Source organism: Daucus carota, chromosome 5 (genome assembly GCF_001625215.2).
Source record: "Daucus carota subsp. sativus chromosome 5, DH1 v3.0, whole genome shotgun sequence".
Taxonomy (NCBI): Eukaryota; Viridiplantae; Streptophyta; class Magnoliopsida; order Apiales; family Apiaceae; genus Daucus; species Daucus carota.
The window spans coordinates 4,820,916-4,843,333 of record NC_030385.2 but is presented as its reverse complement, the minus strand read 5'-3'; the positions used below and the strand labels follow the sequence as shown (position 1 = coordinate 4,843,333).

General features: G+C 34.2%; 3 protein-coding genes across 3 annotated transcripts; all 3 read right to left on the bottom strand.

The window, feature by feature from the left end:
* Positions 1–762: 762 nt before the first annotated feature.
* On the bottom strand, positions 763–1,715 carry LOC108220776 (uncharacterized). The gene has a single exon (XM_017394633.2). The coding sequence runs from the start codon at positions 1,584–1,586 to the stop codon at positions 780–782; it is 807 nt and encodes a 268-aa protein (XP_017250122.1). The 5' UTR covers positions 1,587–1,715; the 3' UTR covers positions 763–779.
* Positions 1,716–2,826: 1,111 nt separating this feature from the next.
* Positions 2,827–6,649, bottom strand: LOC108220842 (probable LRR receptor-like serine/threonine-protein kinase At1g74360). The gene is made up of 2 exons (XM_017394712.2): positions 6,339–6,649; positions 2,827–6,172 (listed from the first exon to the last, which is right to left on the bottom strand). The coding sequence occupies exons 1-2, from the start codon at positions 6,487–6,489 to the stop codon at positions 2,961–2,963; spliced, it is 3,363 nt and encodes a 1,120-aa protein (XP_017250201.1). The 5' UTR covers positions 6,490–6,649; the 3' UTR covers positions 2,827–2,960.
* Positions 6,650–16,833: 10,184 nt separating this feature from the next.
* On the bottom strand, positions 16,834–19,342 carry LOC108221215 (putative WEB family protein At4g17210). Its single transcript, XM_017395110.2, has 3 exons — positions 19,072–19,342; positions 18,842–18,965; positions 16,834–18,662 (listed from the first exon to the last, which is right to left on the bottom strand). The coding sequence occupies exons 2-3, from the start codon at positions 18,941–18,943 to the stop codon at positions 17,163–17,165; spliced, it is 1,602 nt and encodes a 533-aa protein (XP_017250599.1). The 5' UTR covers positions 18,944–18,965; positions 19,072–19,342; the 3' UTR covers positions 16,834–17,162.
* Positions 19,343–22,418: the final 3,076 nt, after the last annotated feature.

Sequence of the window (22,418 nt, the reverse complement as noted above, 5' to 3'; positions counted from 1 at the left end):
TTCAACGAGGATGCATGAAGCGGGTACTTGTATTTGTGTATACATTTTCTTCAAAATATCGTTTAACTGTCTCCTTATGAGAACAGGCGATTGCAAATTACTGTTTGTTCGACTCGATCATTGGTGTAGATGCCGTATGGCTTTTTGTTATTAGATTAACACCTTTGCTTCAAAAAAAAAAAAAAAAAGTTGGAACATATTGCACTAACAATCCAAACGCTCCCTAAACAATTCAGGAGAGAAGGGATGAGGAGATATTAAAATGAGACTTGGGTTCTTAGTGAACTTATATAGATTTAAGAGAACTAAAAGAAACAAATTTCCAGTAGACAACTTAAAATCTTTAAATGCTTAGGACAAAATCCTCCATACTTTATTGACTAACCTGCAAGCAGATCATAACATCCTAAACAGATTCAGTTGCAAACACAAGTGAAGTACTTGGAGACGATTTAAGTACAAATTCTTCATACAACACCTAATCAATATGGAAATAGTAATATACAATTCCATGCATTATAACTTATCATTCGTAGGATCAAAATAAACTTCAGAAATCTCTTTACTGCCAGAACTTAAAAGGTACAATGATAACACCGCATCCAGATGCAGATACCCTTGGAGTACAATAAGATGTAGGTTATCCGAAAGCACAAGGAGTCCAGAGGCTAGATATAGATAGATCATGATGTACATAAAAGAATTCCACAAAGTGTATAATATAGCCAGCAGGAAGAGTGCAAAACAGTAGATTTCACCGGATGAAAGTTAACTGATAATCAATTGATAATTTCCCTGACCAACCAGTCAAGGCTAGGGTATGCAAAGTACAAAACAAGTAAAGCCGGGACAGCAAATAAAACAGTGATAAGAATGTACAAAGCCAAGATGGCTGCGCTGGCAGGTATTGCATACAAAACAATAAGCAGAAATATGAAGACCAAAGGAAACTTAGCAGTCAAGTGAACAAAAAAAACTAAGGACTTGCGAAGAGATAAGTGGAATCTTTCCATATTGAAATGAGTACCCACTGAGCGACCTTCGTTGCGGTTGGACTCATTTTCTGGACGAAGGTAAGTAGCCAAGGTTCCGGGGATGTTTCCATTGTTAACCCGATTTCCAGCCACATTCTTGTTTAAAGACCACACATGTTGATGATCATTGCACAAGGAAGTGTGTGATTTTACCCGGTCACCATTCATGCTCTCAACCATCCAAAGGACAAAATAATTCTTGCAAGGGAATTTGAGATTTCCCTTATACACCAGCCTAAACGATAGTAAGCTACACCATGGGCAAGAAATGAAAAATGGAAGCTGAATGGGTAGTGTAGGGAGTTTCACCGTAGCCCATTGCAGTCCTAGTACACAATTCTTACACAAGGTATGACCACACCACAAAACATAAGGTACATTCTCCACAATGTTAAAGGATTCCCAGCAAATCGGGCATTCCAATCCTTCCTCTCTCTGCCTATTCACCGAAATCTCATCATCTGAACACTCCGAAGGAGCTTTATTTGCCTTCAAAACATCTTTTTTCAGTCCATTATTCCCAGCTATGGCATTGGAAGCAAAACCCCACATGATGAACTATAAAAGTCGCCGCCTTGATAAAAAAAATTCCACCTTCACACATACATAAAAATCGGGATTTTCAAGAACCTCCTTCTAAGCGTAATCCCACAAAAGAATCAACAAATTCTTACAGCCAGACCTACAGAATTTTATAAACCAATGAGCTACAACGATAAACTCGAGCATCAGTGAACAAACACTATCCTAACTCAAATCATCACCAATCGAAAAAATCGCAATTCACCAAATTGACCATACACAAAATTAAACAATTATAGCAATACGCAGCTAACTTAAGAGTCATATAATGAGACAAGATAACATCTTCACTGCACTGATGATAAAATTACGACACAAAAAATTCAAAAAGATTAGATTTTTATATCAATTAACATATCTTATCAACAAAAAGATGAGATGATATATATATTTCAAACAGGAACAAGATTTAGATTAAAAAAAACCTTAAGATGGTGTCTCGAAAAGTGTGCCCAAATTGAAGATGCAATCTATGAAAGGAAGCAGAGATCCTTATTACAGAACACGTTGCTTGAACTTACAAACCAGAAGCTCTCTCTAACTTACAAGTGTTGTGGGGAGGATAATGATTCGCCACATCTAGGGTGTAACGTAACTAACATGAACCCAGCCCTTTTTATTTTGGGCTGGGTTGGATTAATGCGCTGGAAGGCTCTGGTTTTGATTTGGGCTTATAGTGCAGTTGATTATATGTTTGTAGTTGGATTTCGGCCCTAATAAAATATTGTGAGAGGTGTTCCTCATCTGTCACTTTTGATATAAGCAACATCTGAGTGGAGGATTTAGAGAGATTTTTTTTAATATATTAGAATTTTTTAGTTATATAAGAATGTCATCGATAAATTGATATAACAAATTTTAATAATTAATTACTGATTTTGAAATAAATCAGAAATTTTAATAACACCACATAAATCAAAAGTATTTAATCGGCTCTAACTCGACCGGCCGAGTCACCCACCCCAATAAAAAAAAGATAAGGTTGTATTTGGTGTATATTTTTAGATTAACGGGTTGGATTTTTAAAATCCGAACTAATTGGGTTGGGTCGTTTTGTCGGATCTAACCCAACCGACCCTACTCGTGTTCACTCCTGGTATTTATGAGTGAGAACTTATAGGTGAAAAGTAAAATTGAATTATATGTTTGGAAGTTCTTTTTGTATTTATCACATCCGAATTTGTAAGTCCCAATTTAACTTGTGTACCAATAAGTAGTTAATGTCAAGAAATTGTATGTTAAGTCAGTATTTACAAAGAATGCCTGTAGGAAACAAATGTACAGATTATTGTGAATCAATAACATTTCCTGGCTCAACAACATTTCCTGGTGTGGAGGCTAAATTTACCAAGATGGAGGAGAAGCAGAATATTTGAAATATGTTTGGCTAGCAAATGATACCCCAACCAGCATAGCAAGCACCTCCTTCATATTTGGCCTGCCTTGCGGTGACTCCGCTGTGCACCTTATTCCAATCTTTAGCACCTCAAGCAACTCCTCTGCCCCCTCTCCCATCCCGGGCTCTAAAGCAGGGCCGGTGATTAACATGTGCAAATAGTCCTTGGATTTTGACCCCATCACCCTTCTCGCCCATTCCACTAGGCATTCTTCTCCCCCATCCACTGCTCGCCTCCCACTAGCCAGCTCCATGATCAGCACTCCGTAGCTGTACACGTCTCCCTTCGTCGTGGCCTGCCACGTCTGTCCATACTCTGGCGCCACGTATCCAACAGTCCCTGCCACCATTGTGCTCACATGACTCTCTCCAGCGTCCACAACTCTGGCTAGTCCAAAGTCTGTGACGCGGGCTTTTCCGTCTTTGTCAAGGAGCACATTGCTGGCTTTGACATCTCTATGCACAATTGGAGGGTAGCACTCGTGGTGGAGAAATACCAGAGCCCGAGCAACATCAAGTGCCACATTGATTCTGTGCCTCCATGTCAGATGTTTTCGATCTGAAATTAGGCCTTCTAAGCTTCCACCTACCATGTACTCGTAAACCAAGTACTTTTCTGAGCCATCAAGGCACCAACCATAAAGAGTGACAAGGTTAGGATGAGGCCATCCAAAGCCATTTCCTGTCAGCACCTCCATTTCTGCGCGAAACTCTCTCTCTGCGTCGATTCCCTCTCTTTGCTGCTTCTTGACAGCCACCTCTCTCCCATCTGGCAACATTCCTCGGTACACTGTCCCAAATCCTCCTTGTCCAATGATTCTGTCATTGGAGAAGTTCCCTGTGGCTGCTAAGATGTCCTTATGCGTAAATGCAGTTTTGTCTAAGCGGATGACTTTGATTCCATTGGAAAACCAGGGTGAAGAACCCCCAGAGCTTGAATATCTGTCATGCCTTTCCTTCGCGCCTTCCATGATATAATTTGGTGAGTCCTCCGGCCTCTTCAACACAACACAGATTATGAGACTCATAATTCCAAATACCAACAAGACAATTAGTACAACTAAAATCACCAAGACTACTGGTTTTGTAGTCCTATGTATTTTGGTAATACTTGGGGATTCTTTAGTTGTATTGTCCATATAATGTGGAAGGCGTAGCAATGGGTCCCCAACAAATGACCATTTCTCAAACGTGGCAAATTGTCCGATGGTTGGTATTGAACCAGAAATATACGGATTATAGGAGATATTGAACTTGTTAAGATCATTCAATCTGCTCAAGCTATAAGGGAATGCTCCAGAGAAATTATTGTATGACAAATCAAGTCCTTGTAAGCAACTAAGGCTCCCTAATTCTGCTGGAATTTCTCCTGCAAAGTTGTTTCCTGTTATGTTGAGGACCATTAGTGGCATGTTCTTTATTCCAGCAGGAAGTTTGCCCTCGAGGCGGTTATTACCCAGGTGCAACATACTGAAGTTCTTCATCTGCTCAATTTCACGAGGGAGTTCACCAGATAACTGGTTATGTCCAAGCTGAAGATAACCCGATATCTGATTTGTTCTCACACTCGTACCTGGGGAACAAACTGAAAAAAGGCCATACCCTTTAAGCAATGTGTCCCATAGGCTTCTACATTTCTTCATTGTGAGGACCGTATACACAAAACTAAATGGAGGATAGTTTGCTGGTATCCATCTCTTCATAGCCGAACACTCCCCTGAACCAGCAGAAATCTGATCATTATCTCGGTTCAGTAGAAATGTTGGCATCGGGTTATTGCCAATGCTTGCCAACTCGTGTGGTATTTTTCCTGAGATTTGATTATTAGCAAGGTTTAGCCACAACAAGCTGCTACAATTCCCTAGAGCTGCTGGGATTTCACCAGATAACTCATTGTTTGCAAGCATCAACCACAGCAAGAAGTTTAACTTTCCCAAACTCTGTGGAACAGATCCGTTAAGCCTGTTGTGGGAGAGATCAAGGGCTTGGAGTTGCTCAAAGTTCCCATATTCTGGTGGTATGTTTCCAGTGAAATTATTGAATGAAAGAAACAAGTACTTTAAGTGACTCATCTGAGAAAACTCGATGGGTAATTGACCCGTAAATTTGTTCTTACTCAGGTCTACACGAGAAACGTTTGGTAATGTGAAAATTCCAGATGAATCAAGACCTCCAGTGTATGAATTTCCATGCAAAAGAAGATATTTCACTTGTGTAATTCGCCCAAAGATTTCTTGTACTTGACCCCTGAAATTGTTGTTGCTTAAATCCAGAAAGCTCAAACTTTTCAGGTCAATGAGAGACTCTGGAATTTCGCGGTGAAACCTGTTTTTTCCCATTATAAGTGCCTGAAGATTCACAAGTGATCCAATCTCCAGAGGAATTTTGCCACTGAATCTGTTTCCCCACAAATTTAAAGCCACCAAATTCTTGCAAAGAGAAATCTCCTTTGGTAGTTCTCCTATGAATAAATTCTCTGACAAATCCAAATCTTCAAGACTGCAATTTTCTGAAAAAACCCACGGTTGTATTCTTCCACTGAGATTATTTTGAGATACCTGAAAGTGCTTTAGCCTTTGAAACGCGAAACTGATTTCTCCTCTGAGATGATTCGCACTAAAATCAACATACTGTAGTTTCAAGCATCCATCTAAAGACTTTCCAATTTCACCAGTCAGATTATTTGATGAGACATTTGCAACCACCAAGCTACTACAAAATCTAGGTAAAATTGACTGAATATCTCCCTGGATTCTATTTTCTGAAAGATCAAGTGTTTCTAAGTTGTTGAGTCCGGTAAAATTGAGCTCACCAGCTATGATATTGTGTGAAAGGTTCAAAGACTTTAGGCTCTGGCATAAGCCTAAATCAGCAGGAACAGGGCCGCTTAATGAATTTCCTGACAAGTCGAGATGAACGAGTTCAGTCAATGCTGAGAAATTGCTGTATATGTGCCCAGAGATGTCGATGTGGGAAAGGTCTATTTGGGTCACTCGACTATTGTTGCAGGTGATTCCTGGCCAATTGCATGGTGATAAATCTAGTGGATTCCATAGGGTGTATTTCCCTCGATCGACATAATTTTGATCTTTAAGAAATAATCTGAGGTCGAGTAGAACTTGTTTATCGGTGTCAATTGAGTCCCCAATAACATATCTACCTGCAGTTTACAACAAGAACACTGGTAAGTATTCCAACCATCCATACGAATCTTTTTTAACTCGAATACTAATAAATCTGAATAAACCATACAAGTTTGTGCCATGCAAAATTTTGATATCTAACTGACATGTAATATTAATTTAAACAAGAGTAGTCATCGATACCTTTGAGTAAGATGAAGAAAACAAGCAGGACTGCTAGATGTAGTTCAGAAACTCTGTATTTGGGCATGATCAGCAAATTAAGTATTCTTCTTCTGCTGCTTCTGCTGCTGCTGTGATTCGAATTTGTTCGATGAACTTCTTGTAACATCATAGTTAAAAAGAAATGCGTCAATGGCTTAGGGGTCTTGATCAAAACAAGAATGTTCTTGGGCTTTTGCAGATGGACCAGAACCAAACTGAGAAGACTTGAGACAAATGCAGGTACGCTGATGGCTTAAAAAATGGATTACTGGTAATGTCTGAGTAGTTACAATATGTATGTACTATTATTAAGTGATTAAATTAAAGGGGTTGTTTAATTAGACTTGATGACTTTGGTGGTGTTTAAAATAGTAAAACTGTGGTGTCTTTATGCTGAAAAAGGGTGGAGAGGATTATGAAAATGTGCAGGGAACTAAGAATGTGTGCTAGGCAAAGTGAGAAAACAAGAATACCGCCCAAGTTGACCAGCATTGTTTGACCAGCTGTGTTGTTATTATGTGTAAATAATAGCAACGTGTTGATCATAGTCAATGGTCGTTAAATGTTTTTTGGTATCAATATGGGTTTTGCCATGTTTCTACTCCAGACCAGAGTCCTTTGTTTCCTATAGCTTCCAAAGTTAAATTTGATTACTGCCATGTACATGCATAATTATTCATTTTCTAACTTTCCATTTTCTTCTCACAAATTAGTTCTATTTTCTTTAATGCGCAAGTATTTAAAATCGATAAATGCTGGAGAGATGGATCAGTATATTAATTTGGTTTATCGATTTTTACAATCTAACATCGATCAATCAATATATCAATATAAATCAATATCTATCTATACTTACTATACTATTAAAGCCGAAAGATTAAAAGTTTGGTCGGTCGGTACGCGGGCTTTTATATGGACTTTTATAATTAGCGGGCTTCCAACAAAATTAGTGGGTTTGAAACAAAAAGCTTGATCGGTCGGTACACGGGCTTTTATATGAACTTTTATAATTAGCGGGCTTCAAACAAAATTATTGGGCTTCAAACAAAAAGTTTGATCGGTTGGTACGCGGGCTTTTTTATTGACTTTTATAGTTAGCGGTCTATAAAAAAAGTTAGTGGGCTTTAAACAAAATATAAACAAATCAAAATATAAAACAATAATTAGCGGGCTTCAAACAAAATTATTGGGCTCCAAACAAAAAGTTTGATCGGTCGGTACGCGGGCTTTTTTATTGACTTTTATAGTTAGCGGTCTATAAAAAAAGTTAGTGGGCTTTAAACAAAATATAAACAAATCAAAATATAAAACAAATATACGATCAACAAATATACGAAAGATTAAAAGTTTGATCGGTCGGTACGCGGGCTTTTATATGGACTTTTATAATTAGCGGGCTTCAAACAAAATTAGTGGGCTTCAAACAAAAAGTTTGATCGGTCGATACACGGGCTTTTATATGAACTTTTATAACTAGCGGGCTTCAAACAAAATTATTGGGCTTCAAACAAAAAGTTTAATCGGTCGGTACACGGGCTTTTTTATTGACTTTAATAGTTAGCGGTCTATAAAAAAAGTTGGTGGGCTTTAAACAAAATATAAACAAATCAAATATAAAACAAATATACGATCAAAACATAAAACAAATATAAAACTTATTTGACTATATCAAAACTAAAGTCAGACCTTAAAAAATACTATACTATTAAAGCCGAAACATTAAAAATTTGATCGATCGGTATGCGGGCTTTTATACGGACTTTTATAATTAGCGGGCTTCAAACAAAATTAGTGGGTTTCAAACAAATATAAGACCTATTTGACTATACCAAAAACTAAAAACTAAAGTTAAACCTTAAAAAATATATATACGCATCTATAAGTAGGTCAAATTATGGGCCTACTTATATAATCAATTAGCTTTTTAACTAAATTTATTATCTTTTTTTATATATTTTAACAAAAAAACTCATTTACCAAAAATAATATTGGACAACATAGTAACTACTCTTTTTAACTAAAATACATCATCTTTTCCAGAATCATAACAAAAAAATCGATTTTCCAAAAATAACACATGCAACATTCATATAACAAAGATATTATATATCTATATTATTATTTTATTTTATACTATTAACGCCGAAACATTTGAAATTTGGTCAGTCGGTACTTGGGCCAAAATACGGGCCTATTTATACACCAATTATTCTTTTTAATTAAAATATGTTATTTTTTTTAATATTTTCCAACTAAAAAAACTCTATCATTTAAAATAACATCGAGAAACATAGTATTTACCTTTTTAACTAAAAGACACTATCTTTTTTTATATTTTCTAACTAAAAAACGGATCATCTACAATTAATAGGAGCTACATATATAAAAATATAATATTATTATATATAATTCAATAAATAACCTGTGATATTTTTCAGCCAAATTACATTAACATTATTTTTAAGCACACTAATGGACTCACTTTAAAAGTAATATTATATACTGTTAAATCCAAAACATGAAAAATTCGGTTAGTCGGAGTCAGTCGAGTTCGGTGAGCCGGTTGATATTCGACCCACGAATCTCCTTAATTTATAACATGTTATAATATAGTCTTTATTATCAATTAAACCAAAACATTAGGTTAGTATGATGGGTTTGTATTTGATTTTACACATTTTTTTAACTTAATATGTTACATACTATATCATTAGTTATCCATAACGAAATATTAAAAGATTGATTGATTGATTTATATCTGATTTTATAGATCTCCTAAAATTATAACATGAAAAAAAACATATTTTAACATTCTCAGTAAAATATACATGTTCGACCTAATTTTTAATTAGCCGTTTGACGAAATTAACTATTAAAAATTTATCATCTGTTAAATAAAAAAATTATTTAACCAATTTTATCATAATTTTATTCTCACACAATAATATTAATTTAAGTTATAATATATACGATAAAATAGCAAATATTATAACCGTCCGTGCATTGCACGGGTTATAAGCTAGTATCAATATAAGGGAGAAGCAAGTGGTATTTAGTTTGCGCTTCTCAGATAATTTCATTTTACTTTTTTAATTTCCTAAAATTTATAAATGAAAATATCAAAAATATAAACTTTTTTTTTTAGTTTCAGATATATTGGAAACAAGTTTCGGAACTACCTTTCTCAAAATATCAAAAATAAAATCTACCTTCCTTTTAGACTTTTATGCACCTATGTTCGAGCAAGTTTAATGTCTGTTTTATTATTGGTCAATCGATATGTATATGGTTAGATGTCATTAATCAGTTCTGTTTAGGAGTCGTATGCTTTTTACATGCAGGGGTGTGGTGTATATGTCTAAAAAGTAGTGTTTGGAAAAGTTAATGACAATGTTAGTGAAGAACATGATTATTTAAAAAAAACACAACTAAAATTAAGATTCGTTTTGTTTTAAATCATTAATTACATGTGGAAATTTATTTTCATTTTTTCACTCATGAATTATGGTCCAAGTTTGTAGTTATATATATTAATATTGGTATTGCATGGAGATGTTTATAATATAAATTTTATTTTATTCTATAAATATTAATTTTGAATCATTAATACAATTTTTACAGGCCGTCGCAAATTTATTTTATTCTATAAATATTAATTTTGAATAATTAATATAATTTTACAGGTCGCCGCAACGCGCGGCTTCTCAACTAATATACTTATATGAAAGAAAAGCGAGGTGCGTTGAGGGCGCCTCTCAAAGAGCTCCATTATATTTTTCTAATAATGTTAGATCTCAATTTATAGAGGTTGATTAAATATCCTAAAATGAATATATGTTTAATTTAGAAAAATTCTGAATTATCAAAAATAATTTATATCTAAAATATATACGCTTTCACAAGTCTTGGAAGATCAAATGTTATAGTTCAAAACTTCCTTTCATTAATTTTGAATAAATTTTAATGATTTTAAAAACTTCGAAAGGCTGAAAAGAAATCCTAAGAGCACTCCAACCATGAAAAATTTTTGGCTAAAAAAGTGAGTTGACATATCAAAAATAAAAAATATAGCCAATAAAAATAATATGATACTCAAACCAGTCCGTCTTTTGTCTATGATTTTAGTCAACCTCTTATGAATGTTTATATTTATCGAACCAGTGATTATAATCAACCTCATTGGTGATGCTCCCGTAAACGTGAGGGGGAGAATTCAAAGAAAACGGTTGGTTTAAATTACGGCCACAAGTGTCATGTTCCTGTTTTGACAAGGACCGGCAAAGCTAGAGCGATTTGGAATTGGAAGCTGAATGTAGTCTATTCAGCACCTGTTTGTAAAATGTAAATTAAATCGAGTATATCATCTCCGCGACTCTGCTATAAAAAAAAAAAAAGAGTAAAGTATACTGTTGATTACGTTTGGCATACATTATTTTTTGGACATGTTGTTCGAAAGATAATTTATTAAACATGTACCTTACGTTAACAAAAGCGTACTTATCATTTTCATGTCATAAAGCCTAGAGTTGTTGGCCACTGTTTCATTCTAGAAAACGATTTGTTTGCTTCTCCCTTCAGATTTTGACTGACTCATATTTGAATATGGGAGAGGAACTTACAAAGGAACTTCTAATTCCAAGCTATTTGTAGTCTATTCAAAAAAACATGGATGATCACAGTTGCTCCAAATTAGATAGCACTTTTTTTATTTTTAATATAATCATTTTAGTAATTGATTTAATTTATCAATATTTAATAAACTGAGTATACTATTTCATACCCGGTGCAATACACATGTGATTTTCAATATTTATTCTGTTATTATTTGTATTTCAAAATTTATCTTATTTATTTATACGTATAATATCGTTTAAGATATGCACTGTATTGGAGTTATATGTTTCAAAATTATTAGTAGACTTAGAGCATCTCCAACCATACAAAGCCTTTGGCTAAAAAATGAGTTGGCATTCCAAAATTAAAAATATAGCCAACGTCCTGAAAAATTAGCACTCCAACCACACTAATCTGTTGTCTATAATTTTAGCCAACCTCCTATGGATGGCTATATTTGTCGAACCTCTACAGGTCTGTAAGAAATCTGTAGGAAGATTACACATCATTTATTACCATATTAAACTGATATATTCTATTTTAACAATTTAAAATATTAATAACATACTATTTTTAAATTATAGCCAACCAGTATAGCCAATACCATTGAAGCAAAATGTCTTACAGGTTCAACAAATTTTACATAATGTCTTACAGGTCCAATTTAGCCAACGAATATAGCCAACACCGTTGGAGATGCTCTTATAGATGTATTTAAGTTGATATGTTTTTTAGGCCCGCTAATATGATTTGGGTTCTATATCAAATTGTCCACCCATTACGTCAAAATGTCTCACTTGACTCACCCATCCCATCGGGGACTCGTTTGAGCCACTGTAAATAAAATATATATCATTTTTCCCACAATACTATTCATACTTTTTTATTTAATCATTTATCAGAAATTAACCATTTGTTTTTTTGCTACAAAACCACATCGAGTACCTTCATAATTGTCTCTAGTATTTATCAAAATAATTTGGAAATTAATAAAGCAACATAGCTATTTATTAAAAAAATATTTAGAAATAAATATATATATTTATGTGATCACCCTAAGTATGTTGCCTTAGAAATTTCTAAATTATTTTGATAAATAATAGCGACAATTATGAAGGTACTCAAGGTGGTTTTGTAGTAAAAAAACAAACGTTTGATTTTTTTATAAATGATTAAGTAAATAGGTATAGATAGGGATGTGAGTAAAATGATATATATTTGGTTTATAGTGGCTTAATCGAGTCCCCGATGAGATGGGTGGGTAAAGTGAGACATTTTGACGTAATGGGTGGCCAGTTTGATATATAACCCTATATGATTTTATTTATTAAGTAGACATGTGAAAGTATAAATAAAAATATATAAGTTTGAGAGATATGTTTCAATTATAATTCATAAATAGATATCTTATAATATTTGAAGTACATAGAATCTGATCGAAGAAGTTTTAGAATAATTAAAATATATAAACGAAATAAACACACACCGACCGACCGTTCAAATTTTGTTTAATATTAGTTTTTATATCAACCGCTAACTATATGATGAATCAAAATATTGTATATAGATACCATCAACTTTATAGTGATTATATATTCTTAACACATACCTCAAATTGTGGGTAGTATAGTATTAAAAATTATTATATTAAATTTTGCGAGAAAGATGAAACTCAAAATTTTTAAAAAGGCTCGAAAAATTCTTACATATCTGTTCATTCAACTTCAAATTTGTGCAAACATTCGAAAACAAATCATTAACCGAGAAAGACAATTCCCATAGGAGGGCAATTTAGATAACAAAGGCAGAAAGAAATTCTTGAGGCAACGAACAAGTCCTCAATATTAATCGACTTAATAATTGTTTTTTAAAAAGTCAGAGAGTAGCTCATGTGCAGTCACTACTTTGGTTATTAGTGTCTAACCACGCAGCAATATTAATAACTTTTTTCGTTTCTAGAAGCGACCGTTAGGTAGTTGGTTGATTCGTAAATAATAATAACTTTTTTTATCAGAACGAAATTCAGAAGCAACCGTTCAGTATTTGGTCATTCACAAATGAAATAAAAAAAAATTATTATTCAAAACGAACTTTATACATGTAGCAAGTTGATGACTTAATATATAAAAGTTGTTTGGTCGTTGATTTGTATCGTGATACAATATATTATGAGTGTCTTAGGTCGATATACTACATTATAATTAGATCACTTGGATCAAAATTGATGAAAATCGTTAACTTTAAAATTTCAAAATTTCACTAATATTTTACTAAAATTTTAAAGATTCGAATCATGTTGATAGTAGATTAAAATAATTATTAATTTAAACAATTGTTACTCCTGTTAAATATATCCATGCACCGCATAAATTATAGGTTAGTATAAATTAAAATAAATATTACGTAACAAATTTAAAGTCTAATCATTTCCTAGGATGATATGGCTCTGGCCCTCGGTAAGCAGCATCCTACAAATCGGTTATTGCGGGTGTCTAGAGGGCTTCAAAATATTCTGGTTTTGTCGTAGATGGTGAACTAAATATTAATTTAAAATCGGCTTCAACATATTCTGGTTTTGTCCGGAGCAACTTCAAAGGAGGAGACTTGTTACGTAAATCTGCCTTTTTTTTTTCGAAAATTGTTACCTAAACCTGCTTACGTGGGAATAATATGATTATCCAGTAAAAATTGGATTTCTCCTATGGCACCCAACCATTAGCTAAAAATTAGATAACTCTGATCCGTCCTCTATATTTGCTCGTCCACTAAAAAGCAACACGCCATCACCCGCTCAATTGGGGTAAAATTCACACGTTTATACACTCCCTCGTACCTAAAATTAAATTTAGATTTATAGAATAGTGTTTTTAGTTTTAAAAATTATCTTATTTTTATAACAGTTAAATAATATTTGGGAATGAAATTAATTTTTAACCACTATATCATTTGCGTTACAAAATAAAATGATTTATTTATTTAAATAACATATATTCTTGTATAAAAACTTCATTTGATTAAATTCAAAAAATTTAGCCGTTAAAATTTGAAAATAATAAAATAATATATTCTTAAATACTATAATTATTTTAATTAGTTAGAATAAAATATATATATTTATATAAAATGTTTATTTGACCGAATTTATAAGAAAGTTATTTATGAAATTTACTCACAATAAATAACTATTTAGATGAGAAAGCTAAATGATAATTCTAATGCTCAGTTAGGTCATTTTGTATTTAATGGAAACAATTATGTCAATTGGAATCGTAGTGTGTCTCTGGCACTTGGAGCCAGGAATAAACTCGGTTTTACAGATGGATCTCTTGCTCGTCAATCTGATGAATCTGAAGATCTGCAAAAGTGGGTCAGGAATGATTATATGGTGACTAGCTGGTTGCTTAATTCAATTGACAAGTCAATTATAAAGAGCTTCATTTTTACACCTTCAACACGAGATTTATGCTTGAAATTGCTGAAATGTACAGTCAGTCCAATGCTACTCAGTTGTATGATTTGTATAAGAATCTCATGTCTATTACATAGAATGATGTACGGTCAGTCCAATGCTACTCAGTTGTATGATTTGTATAAGAATCTCATGTCTATTACATAGAATGATGATTCAATTGTGCAATACTATAACAAGCTGAAGAAAGTTTGGGATCAATTACATGTTTTGGAGCCATTGCCTGAATGTTCTTGTGGTGTGTTGCTTAAATGTTCTTGTGGATTTCTTAAGAAAATTGTTGAAAGAGATCAATCGAATAAGTTGATTCAATTTGTTGCTGGTTTGAATAAATCTTATGATCAAGCTAAGATAAACATATTGAGTATGGATCCTTTGTCTCCTATAAATCGAGTATATCATATGCTGCCGGAGATTGAAAGGCAAAATGTATTGGCTTATTCTCAGTCACTAGAAATGAGTGCCTTGATGTCTGTGACAAATAGCAACAATAATTTTCAGAACTCCAGGTTTTCTTCAAAGAAAGATGTCGAAGATATTAAGAAAAATAAGCTTGATATATTTTGTGAGCATCGTAAGATGAAAGGACACATGAAGGATCAATGTTTAAAACCGGTAGGGTATCCTGATTAGTACAAGGGCAAGACAGCTGATAGTACTGCAAACACATCTGGAAATAAGAGTAATTAGAGTTTTGCTGCAAACATTTAAAAATCTCCACTAGATTTTCCTATTCAGGTTTCTTCCTTTCCAGTTGATAATTCTCATCATGGATTTTACAGATTTATGCAGATGAATCAATCTGCATCACATTCTTCTGCAGATTCTATTGTGAATTTTGCAGACACTGTGTCTGTTTCACAAGCTAATTCTGTCAATATCACTTCATATAGCTTAGTTTGGGTAATTGATACAGGAGTTAGTGATCACATGGCATTATCTCTGGGTGTTTTTCTCAGCACTGAGCAGCTTACCTCTTCACATTGCTTTGCCTGATGGTACTATTAAGAAGGTTCAAACTGTTGGTACTATTTCTCTAAACTTTGAAATTACTCTGTCCAAGGTGTTTCACATTCCTGAGTTTAAGCATAATCTGCTTTCTGTTGCAAGGCTTTTAGATTAACATAATTTGGCTGCTGATTTTCAACCATCATGTTGTTCTTTTAAAGACAAGAATTCTCTTGTTATTAAACTCTCTGGTACTGGACATAGAGGATTATATAAGTTCATAATTACTCCTAATTCTAGTTTGTCTACCAGTGCTTATCATGTTTCTCAACCTGAGATTTCTCTTAAATTGTTTCATACTAGACTTGGTCACATGTCTGTTCAGAAGTTTTAGCATCTGTCTAACAAGACTTCTGCAAAATTTTGTTCAAACTTTCATTGTGAAGCTTGTATGCTAGCAAAACATCACAAGTTGCCTTTCTAGGATTTCAATTCCACGGCTTCTTGTTGTTTTGAGTTAATTCACATTGATCAATGGGGTCCTCACAAAACTCCTTCCTTATCCGGGGCTTCATATTTCCTCACTATTCTCGATGATCATTCTAGAAACACTTAGACTACTTTGCTTCACTCTAAGACACAAGTACCTCAGATTATATCTGCTTTCCTTGCTTATGTCACAAAACAGTTTGGAGTTGATGTCAAAACTGTTAGGAGTGATAATGGCACTGAATAGTGCAAGATATTTGTGTGACCTTGTTTGCTTCTCTTGGAATTGTTCATCAGAGGAGTGTGCTTGGTAATCCTCAACAAAATGGTTGTGTTGAGAGAAAGTATAGACACTTACTTGATACTGCCTACATCCTATTATCAGGTTATAAATGATGCAAAATGGATTGCTGCTGTGGAGTCTGAGTTACAGGCTTTAGAAAAGAATCACACATGGGACTTGTTGCCTTTACTGCCCAGAAAGACTGTTATTGGTTGTAAATGGGTCTATAAGGCCAAGTTTAATCCTGATAGATCTCTAAATAAGTGAAAAGCTCGACTGGTGGCTAGGGGTGATAAACAAATTAAGAGCAAGGACTACAAATGTACCTTCAGTCCTGTGGTCATATTCACTACTGTAAGGGTGCTCATTGCTCTAGCAACTACCAAACAGTGGCTTTTGCATTAGCTTGATATCAACAATGCATTCTTGCATGGTTATGTGGATGAGGAGCATATTAATAAAACTAGTTCCCTCTGTAATATTTTAAACTTCTAAATAAGTGAATGAAACTAGTAATGTTCTATTTCACTTACTTCAATTAATTTGCTTTTTATCTTTAGATAAATGGGGAACATGACTTTACGGTATAATTTTTTTTTCTCCTTCTAAATCTCAAAAGTCAACTTTTTAAACTAAAGAACAAGTGAATAGAACTAGTAATGTCCCATGGAAATAGGAGGGAGGGAGTTTATTAAAGCTACTAACCCTTGCCTTCTTCATGGAGAACAAATGCCTCAATCACGGGGGCAAATCTGCATTTCTATAATTTTCAACAAACTAAACCTAAACATTCTATATAAAGTTTAACGAGAACAAGTACCCCACTATCCCGATTGTGGCTCCATCCCTGGTCATCTTCTTGTGATAGCTTTAACAATATTTCTATGAATTATTATATAAAAAAAATTATAAGAACACAAGTAAATTTTCTACACATGAAGCTCCCTCTCAATGAAATCCCGTTTTCGCCAATATTAAATTTCAGTGTATTCGGGTAGTACTAGAATTTCATCTTGAGAATTTTTCCTAGTGGCTGATATGTTTTGGGAGGCTCAGGATGTTTCTTAAAACTCTTCTGCAAGGAAATGGACTCTTGTCTCAGTGCTTCCAACGCAACCTTTCGCTTCTCCTCTTTTACTCTCCACTTCTTTCTCTCTTCCTCAAGCAATGCTTTCGCTTTCTCGGCCACCTCTGCTCTCCACACTGCTTGTTCTGCTCGTGTCCTCAACTCCCCGATTTTCCCTGCTGTCATCTCCATTTCTCTTTTCAATGCATCATTCTCATTGCGCGTTTCTTCAACTTCATCAGCCTTTGTCAGCAAAGCCTTGTAGTCTTCAGCAGATATTGAGATGCATGCATTTGTTTGTTCTTGTGTTAAGGCCTCATCAGTGCCTATAACTTTTGAATATTTCATTTCTTCGTCGTCTTTCTGTACTAAATCTGTCATTGTTTGGAGCGCGTTCTTGGCTTCTTGGGCTTGTAGTGCTAATTGCTGAATACAAAGCTCTAGTGCCAACTTTTCGCGCTTGGCTCTTTCTTCTGAAGCATCAGCAGCAGCTGCCTTTGATCTACCTCTATGAAGCTCGGATTTCAGCAATGCAATCTCAATCTGTGCTGCACTTTCTTTCTCACAAATTTCATTCATTTCACTTGTTAGCTTCTCATTCTTGCTCTGTATCGTCTCTAAATCACATTTAAGCAGCTCCTGCTCTTTCATTGCAATCTTAAGTTCTACCCTTGACTGACTTAGCTCCATTTCTTGTGCCATAATCTGACCATCTTTCTTTGAGTTTGCAGTCATAAGCAGCTCCATATCGGATATTAACTGGCCTATGTCATTAACTGCATCAGAAGTAGCCCTCTCAGCAGAATTCCGATCCTTATTTGCTTGTTCAAGTTCCAGCTGCAGAGACTCAATTAGTGAAGACTTGTCTGAAACCTCACCCTCCAAATTCTTCAATTGATTTCTTGTTGATTCCATCTCTTCTCGAATTTCCTCTACTGATTTAGTGGCTTCCATCAACGCAGCCTGGTTTTCAGAAGAAACTAGATCTTTTTCTTTCTTTGCCTCCAAAACAGCAAATTGTAAATGAAGAATTGTTTCATTGAGCTCTGCTACCTGGCCCGAAAGCTCTTCAGCCCTTTCCTTTTCCATGTTTAAAGCAGTCTCCATGACTTCAGTTTCTTTCATCGCCTCAATCTTGGCATTCTTGGCTTCAACAAGTTCTACCTCCATCTGGAGCAACTCCTCTTTTACAGTATTCAACTCCACAGAAACATGAAAATTTTCGTCTTTAAGTTTTACAGTTTCGGACAATTGTGCATCCATCTCCTTTATCCTGGATTCAAGTTCATATATTCCTATTTTAGCCTCTCTGCAAGCATTCATGTATATTTCTCTCTCAAACTCAGTGATCTGCAGCAAGATAAAAAGTTCTTCTGCAGTTTTTTCATGCTGATCTAGCTTCAATAAGAGTTCAAGATTCTCCTTCTCTATTTGCTGGTGCACAAGAACAAGTTTTGCTTGATCAGTTGAGTTAACTTTGTGTATTAAGCAAGATTTTGCAAGTAAATTTTCAACAATCTACAAGATCTTGCTATTCATAGATCAATTGGTTGGATTTTTTTATAGCTATATATTGTTCACCTTGAAAGCATATTGTGGCTAAGAAAACATACACTGTAACAGGCAGGCCGGCTTCTTAACTGACCACTTTTGTCACCAAACAGGGAAATCGATGCTTGAACTGATTCAATAGGTTTTGTGTCAATTTCTCCCATTTCTGGCAATCTACGAAATTCTCTGAGAAATGTATAGTGGCATATTGAAGAGATTAGTCGCTTCACTAGTAAAACAAGGCGTGACAATATTACTTTAAAAGAGAGAAAATTTCAGGTGATTTGCTTACCAAGACAACAGAATTCCCATGAAGTTTAGTACGAAGAGATAATTAATCTGAACTGCTAAGAATATAAAGAAACCGATTGGTTTGCTTTTTGTAATGGATAATAAATAACATACAGAGTATAATGAAAGTGAAGATTATGTTCTGATGAGGATCTCCACAATTTACTTGGACATATTCCTGGGCATTGAGGTTAACAAAGGCCACATTTGTTGTCTTGAACGAAGAATTCAAAGGATATGATGCTCACAACAACATTGTAATGATCGTTACAGATTTGTTAATGGCCGGCTTAAATTCCAGCTTGCTGTCTTTTGTATCTCTACTTGTATCATCTGGTTTTGTTTTTTAGTTAACTAGCACCTTTGTTTTTTTGTTAACTAGCACCTTTGTTATTTAGTTAAGTAGCAATCTACACGAGTGATGTGCCTTCTTGTTATAAAATGATAAAATTTTGCCACTAAGATATATTGCCTGGTGCAACTATCTATTTGGAAGATCTGCAACTCCGTTCAATGATATAATAATTGTTTTCATTAGTGATTAGTACATAACGAAAACTTTATCATACTCGATATATCTTTTATTACAGCCAACAAATCCAGATCGTCAAGTAACAAATCTAACCGTGAAAAGCTGGGGCATCAGCAAGTTTAAGTTGTGGATGTGTTTTGATGTATGTAACAGATACAATTAAAATCAGAAGTAGCAAGTACGAAGATCATAAAGAAAAGTTGCAGTTCACGAGTTGTGAGGAATGTACTCAGTATTCCTAATTAATTTTTATATAGATTTTTAGTATGAATTGTATATGTGTACAGCAAATTTTAGAGAATAGCTGAGTTTCTGATATAGAAAAACATATAGCAGAACTTGGCGTATATGGTATATATCATCTTAGTACAATCTAGACGTTGCTGCTAAAATTGTATGGCCTTAGTAGGTGCCGCTGCTATTCGCATTATTCACTTGCTAATTATAACTAATTTTACTCAGCTGTAGTGGTAAAGCTAAAAAAAGTGGAATGTATATAGTAAAAATTGACATTTTTCTGGTGCAATTATTTGAGTGTGCAGAGTTTGGTTTAAGTTTTTGATCAATTTTATGTATCTTCTCATAATCCAAAAATAAGGAGAGTTTTTTCCTGATCTGACGTTCGTGTGATTCAGTGTAGGGTTGTGCAGTTACTGACAGTGGCGGATCTGACTATGAAGTTAAGGGGGGTCAATTTTTTGTAAAAAAATTAAAAGGGGTCACAAAAAAATTAAGGGGGGTCAATTTCAATTTTACAACCTAAAAATATGTATAATGTTAAAAAAAATAAAATTTAAGGGGGGTCAGTTGCCCCCTCTTGCCCCTTCTAAGATCCGCCTCTGGTTACTGAGAGTATGCACCGGCCAAAGCCATGGAAGCTCAAACTCAAAGCAAAGGCCAGGAGCTTGAAGCTCAAAGCTAAAAGCCTTTTTCCAAGTTGCAGAGTTTCTACTTGCCGAATAAATATGTTCAAGAAGAAGGCAGTAGTGATGAAGTCGAAAGCAGAAACACCAGTTTCAGTTGTCCAGAAACCAAAGTCTCTGAAATACAAGATATTCAAGATTCTTAAGAAACTCAGGTTCAATTGCACAGAGAACAAAGATGTCGCTGCTGAGATAAATGAAAGATCTTTATGCTTAGTCTATAAGGTATGAATTTTTCTAGTTAGCTTCTCATAATAAATTGGATGTCTTTTACATTTTCTGAAAAAATATCAACAGATGTTGCAATTCAGAATATTAAAAAAAACCACAATATTCAAGAAAAATTGAAAACCGTCAGAGGTCAATCTGCTGGTCTTTAATACCTTCCCCAGCGGTACTTTTTGATGAGCTATAGATTGTATTTGATTTAAAATTGCTTGGTTTTCAGATATAATAACTGACCCTTAACAAAAGTGTATATTTTAGGAAACAGATTGCGCAACTATTACTAGCCAATGTATCGGTGAGACTTATATTAAAGAGAAGACGATAATGTGCCTGATCATAATGTCACACTATATCTTGAAGCTGCAAAACTACGTGGGAAGCAATAAACACAAGTTCCTGCTGATATTCATAATTTCAATGGCCCTGAGCTATATCGTGGTCATGTTTATGCGTTCTACTGACCAAATCGAAGCCTCTATCTCAGGCCTTGTCTGGAGAGCTTGCCAATGGCTTATGCTGCTGTGATCATGGCTGGTTGTGTTGATCAATGTTACCTATATACTAATGTATTCTGTTCTAAATTATGTTTGTTTCACCTGCCACTTTATATTAGCCCATGTTATAAAAGACTAATAGGGTGATTATATACAAACATGATGATGATCAGGGCGGGCCCTTGGGTAAGGTCATCAAGGCGAACGCCTAGGGCACCACTATCTTAAGGGCACCAAAAAATCCATGCATATGTAGGCTGTAGTATATAACGATAAATTCATGCATTATACATTTACATGCATTTGAATTGATTGTGTTATTAATCTTAAAATATTGTTCTTGATCATGCCAATGTATAATTTGAATGTATGTAAATTTTTCCTTTACGATTTTATAAATTGGGGCACCATTTTGTCTAGGACGACACTCAAATCTCTAGACAGGCCCTGATGAATGATATTATTTGAGTGACTGTGAAATGAAGGAGTGTTTGTAAAAATGAACATGCAGTTGGTGGGGGCAATGAGTAATGTTTTGTATCTGGGTTGATGATCAGAGTCGCACCGTTCGGTAAAATGGTAATATACTAATATAACCACCAGCTACCGTTTGGTACCTAAAATTACGAGCCTTTTTACGGTATATTTATATGATTTTGGTCTATTTGTTTTTAAAAGTTTTCTCAAATTTGTCTGTGACAAGTGTTGATCGGGTCTCACCTATTTAAAACAATGATTTTCCTTGCATACAACTAGACCCTGCAAATTTTCACACGACACGAAAACGACACGAAAATTTAGTGTTTGTGTTTGCATTTTGAGTACACAACACGAAAAGGTACACGACACAAAGTACACGACTAAGATGTCGTGTCGGTTTTGTGTTTACCCTTCGGGTACACGACACGACACGAGGTACACGAAATAAATATAATATAATAGTTAAATATTAATATTTAATTATAAATATTTATATTTATAATAAATATATGTATATATTTTTTTTAAAATAATACATAGTTTATAATATTGTAAGTGTAAATGATTTAAATATATATATTTCATACTATTTTGTAAATTTTTTGCCTAAAAATCTAATATTTACATTAATTTATATATTTATTTATATTTATATTTATATTCGATTTTACACGAAACACGACATGAGAAC

Excerpts from the sequence above, each read along its gene's own strand:
- LOC108220776 (XM_017394633.2), bottom strand. The coding sequence starts at position 1,586 with ATGTGGGGTTTTGCTTCCAATGCCATAGCTGGGAATAATGGACTGAAA.
- LOC108220842 (XM_017394712.2), bottom strand. The coding sequence starts at position 6,489 with ATGATGTTACAAGAAGTTCATCGAACAAATTCGAATCACAGCAGCAGC. Across the intron at positions 6,173-6,338 it reads TTTCTTCATCTTACTCAAAG|GTAGATATGTTATTGGGGAC; the intron begins GTATCGATGACT and ends TGTAAACTGCAG.
- LOC108221215 (XM_017395110.2), bottom strand. The coding sequence starts at position 18,943 with ATGGGAGAAATTGACACAAAACCTATTGAATCAGTTCAAGCATCGATT. Across the intron at positions 18,663-18,841 it reads GCCGGCCTGCCTGTTACAGT|CAAATAGAGAAGGAGAATCT; the intron begins GTATGTTTTCTT and ends CTTGTGCACCAG.